At 35.6% G+C, this 4611-nt stretch overlaps 1 protein-coding gene across 8 annotated transcripts in view; it reads left to right on the plus strand.

The window, feature by feature from the left end:
* UBR2 (ubiquitin protein ligase E3 component n-recognin 2) overlaps positions 1–4611 on the plus strand; it is a 118178-nt gene that overhangs the window by 41632 nt on the left and 71935 nt on the right. For 7 of the 8 annotated variants that reach the window (XR_005203228.1, XM_017547295.2, XM_017547294.2 and 4 more), the window contains 2 exons: positions 212–300; positions 1595–1693. Coding sequence is in view for 7 of the 8 variants with exons in the window: in XM_017547295.2 (XP_017402784.1) it covers positions 212–300; positions 1595–1693 (188 nt within the window). In the remaining variant the exon portion in view is untranslated. Of the gene's footprint in view, positions 1–211; positions 301–1425; positions 1525–1594; positions 1694–4611 lie in introns of all 8 variants that reach the window. The other variant, XM_017547291.2, reaches the window with a different exon arrangement.

A 4611-nucleotide genomic window follows, 5' to 3' on the forward strand; every position in this document is an offset into this window, starting at 1 on the left:
TTGGCTAAGCATGGTGGTTCACACATGTAATCCCAGCACTTTGGGAGGCTGAGGCAGGAGGATCACTTGAGCCCAGGAATTCAAAACCAGCCTGGGCAACACAGCAAGATACTGTCTCAGAAAAAAAAAAAAAAATGGTGGATCACATAAAACTTGAGAAATAGAACTGTTCGGTGTGTCCTTATCTTATACTGTGATCTTTTTCTACAAGGTGCTAGGAGTGTGTATCATCAGTTGTTCATCAGCAGTCTGCTTATGGATTTGAAATACAAGAAGCTGTTTGCTGTTCGATTTGCAAAAGTAAGTGGTTTTTCAATTTTGAAAACAGGTTATAAGTAGGGTAACTATGCCCATAATTATATCTAGGCTGCAAAAAATTAACATCTAATAGTAATATATAAGTGTATTAATATTAAATTTTATGAAACTTCATAAATAATCTTTTAATTCTTTATAAATAGAATAAAATTATAGCAATGAGACTTCTTGTTCATCACCTCCTATGATGAATATCCATCTATGCAGTGTTTATGAAATAATAAATGAAGAGTTTAAACCTATGCCATTGTGAATTATGGTATTTTTTCTATTAAAATTCACATAAGGAAATTAATCTGTTTAAATAACATATATATGGATATGATTTAATAAATATACTTGTGCATTTTAAAATTAGCATTGCAGTCTTAGTCTTTGAAAAATATAGATTTTTTGGGGGGGGGGGCAAGGTGGGCATGATCCAAATTAAATACCCTTTATATTGGTTAGAAAATCATATTTAGAAAACTTTGATTTTATAAATAATTAGATTGCAGATATTTTGTGCTGAGGAAAACATGTATTTTGCTGGTTTTTTTTGGAAGAAACAAGTCTCTTCAAAACTCTTGGTTATTGATATAGTTGAATTAAGTTCTCCCTTTTAGCAGCATGTGCTAAGCTAACCACTTACTTTTTTGCATTCACCTGAATTAGGAAGTGTATCAGAATCACTTGGAGAGCTCTTTCAAAATACATGTGTTGTGTTTCATTCTCAAATCTACTGAAGCAGATTCACCAAGAGTCATTAGATAATTCTGATATGATCCAGAACTAATGAAAGTCTGGTTTCATCAGAAACAGTGTAATGCTGCTGTGGTTTAGCGCCACCAGCATACAGAGGCATCCTGGGAGCTTAGTAGTTGTTACTTCCCATTTGGGCTGGTAAACTGCCACTGTGCTCCAGAAGAAAGAATCAATATTATACAGAATTCCACAGATTACATAGTGAATCAATGTCTGTACAGGAGTCTGTTGGTAGAAATCATTCCAGTTATTGTTCTCATAGCAGTATTATCTTCTTGACTTCCTCCAGCACTGACTTTTCATTATAATTCGTAAATATTTGGTCAATGTGGATTAGAGGTGAATCTCCCCCTTGTTGTTTAGAATTACCAGCAGTTGCAGAGAGATTTTATGGAGGATGATCACGAACGAGCAGTGTCGGTGACTGCTCTGTCTGTCCAGTTCTTCACCGCACCTACTCTGGTGAGTAGTGCTTGCCTTTTCTTTGTAACTGATAGCTGGCACTCCTTGCCTTTTTTTGCCTTCTTAATAGAACTATGAGCGTTTGCAGAGTGATTATGTGACAGATGACCACGACAGAGAGTTTTCAGTCGCAGACCTATCGGTTCAGATATTCACAGTTCCTTCACTTGTAAGTACTGAAAGACTAGAAGAACTTTCTTGTTTTCCATTAATGGAAGTAAAGCCTTAAAATAATAGAGAACTAAAGTCTGTATATTCCTGAATAGAATAGTATTTTATTAATGAGTAATCATACTTCGGATACCTTCAACTATTTTTATACTAGAATACAACCTTGAATATCAAGGTAATCTGCGGGGGGGGCAGTCATTTAAACTTAATTTATACTTTCTCTTCAAGTAAAGGAGGGAGAAACAATCTGTAATTTCTCATGGCACTTCCCTCAAATTTTGAACTGATTAGTTCACATTAAGCCAATTGATTTTACAGATTATCCTTGGCATTAGAATTAGACAGCATATTGTACACTGTCTCACAGTTTGAGAAGTCCTCCTCCCAGCTCCTTCCCAAAAGGGGAGATGTAGCTAAGGCAATTGAATCATGAAGATTGAATTTTACTGAGCTTCATGAGTTGCTCATGGAGGCATCATTATGTTTTAGTGCTATACATAATTAAAATTCATATGTAATTTGTTCAACAAATTTAAGAAACACCTATTTATTGGGCACAGTTCTGGACTTTGAGAATGTAACGGTAAACAAAAACAAGTGTGATCCTTGCCCTCATCAAACTTACCATAGTGGGAAAGACTCACATAAAGAGTTAATTAAAATCACAATGAAAATTTGCTTGGTTTGAGAGAGAATAACAAAAGACCTGACCTTTGTCCACAGTTCAGGGCCTTTATGCAAGGGCACGAGGGAAGGAAGGTCCATGCAGAGGGACAAGCAATTGAGAAAACCTGGAGTAATAGGGCAGAGCATTACCTCTATGGCTAATAGAAGAAAACCAGTACACTCGAAGATCCTTGAACCTGGGGTGAAACTGTATAGGTTTAAGAGCATTTTATAGTTACTTTATTAATAAGGCATATTAAAAATAACTGACTTTTTTCCCGTATTACTTTTATGTTAAAGGATATATTCTAATACAGTGGAAGGTATCTAGAGTCTGTTTACCCATTAATGAGCTATTATGATAGGTCAAATTAAAGATTTTGTATTTTGTCTTAAGAACGTGAGAAGGCGTTAAAGAGTTTTAAGTGGTATTTACATCATTATAATTGTGATTTTAAAAGATCATACTGTCTAATTTGGAGAACAAATTGGAGGAAGGTAAAAGTGAGTGTGGGAAACCTAATTAGATGCTAATGCAATGACCCAGGGAAACATTGATGGTAACTTGAACTGGGATGCTAAAAGTGGATATGAATCATGAGGGATATTTTTAGGTGGTAAAATCTATAGAACTGGCCAAGTGGGTTTGAGGGTTTTTGGATTTGCTGATGAATTGGATGTTGGGTTTGAAGGAGAAGCATGAGGATGATTCGCAAGTTTCTGGCTTGCAGTTGTGTAGATGTTGTACCCCTTGCTGAGATACAGTGAATTTTGGAGAGTGATTAGCATTTGTAAAGAGGGAAAGTGATGCTTTCAGTTTAGTCAGAGTTGAGTTCCAGAAGCCTCTAAGACGATCCTGTGTTTATTCATATCTGTGCTTCCCACCTCCATTGATCTTTTTGTCCATTTCCATGCTAGTACAACAGTTGTAATAATTATTTATAGCTTAATATTCCATTTTGACATCTTAAATCCCATTTCATTTGATAGCTTAAATCTCTTTTCATTATTACTTTTCAAAATGTTTCCACTTATTCTTAGGCCTTTCTTAAAAAGATGAAATAAAATCAGATTGTCAGTTACCAAAAACCACATTAGAATTTTGACGAAGACATTGTATTTATAGATTAATTTGGGAAGCACTAACATCTTTGTAATATTGAATACCCCAACTAGGAATACAGTTTGTCCTTGTTTATTCAAATGTTATTTTATGTTCTTGATAAAAGCTTCATATTTCTCTCATTATAAACTTTAAAAAAATTTTTTTTCATTCTCATTTTTGGCTAGGCACAGTGGTTCACGCCTGTAATCCTAGCCGAGACATGTGGATCACCTGAGGTCAGGAGTCTAGCCTGGCCAACATGGTGAAACCCCATCTCTACTAAAAATACAAAAATTAGCCAGGCATGGTGGTGTACACCTGAGGCTGAGGCAGAAGAATTACTTGAACCCAGAGGCAGAGGCTGCAGTAAGCTGAAATCGAGCCATTGCACTCCAACCTGGGTGACAGAGCAAGATTCCGTCTCAAAAAAGTTCTCTGTCACCCAGGCTGGAGTGAGATGGCACAATCAGGGCTGCAGCCTTGACCACCTGGGCTCAAACAAACCTCCTGCCTCAGCATCCCAAGTAGGTGGGACCACAGGTACATGCCACCACACCCAGCTAGTCTTATACATTTTTAAATTAAGCTTATATGTTGTACATTTTTCATACTGTAGTAAACTTTTTACATTTTTAAACAGGCTATGGTGAGTATGTAGGAAAACTACTGATGTCCATCTTTTGTCTATCTGGTATATCTGGATATATATGTATTCAGATTAGAGTCTACCAAGCTCTTTTCCATAATGATTTAATCAATTCATGCTTCTATAATAACATTTGAAAGTGATATTTGCTCCACATCCTCACCAACACTTGGTTTTACCAGTCTTTTAAAATTTTATGTATTCTAGTGGGACATAGTGGTTTCTCATTATGGTTTTAATTTGCATTCTTCTGATGATGATGAAACTGAATTCCTTTTTATATGTTTATCGGCATTTGGATATACTCCTTTGTGAATGCCTGTTAAAGTTGTCCTCTGATTATCTATTGAGTTGTCTGCCTTTTTCTTATTGATTTGTAAGAGTTTTTCATAGATTCTGCATACATATTCTTTATTGGATATATATATTACAAATATTTTTTCCACTCTGTGTCTTATCTGTTTTACTCCCTGAATATTAAGTGTCTCTCTCTCTCTCT

This window comes from Cebus imitator, unplaced genomic scaffold (genome assembly GCF_001604975.1).
Source record: "Cebus imitator isolate Cc_AM_T3 unplaced genomic scaffold, Cebus_imitator-1.0 Scaffold197, whole genome shotgun sequence".
NCBI lineage: Eukaryota > Metazoa > Chordata > Mammalia > Primates > Cebidae > Cebus > Cebus imitator.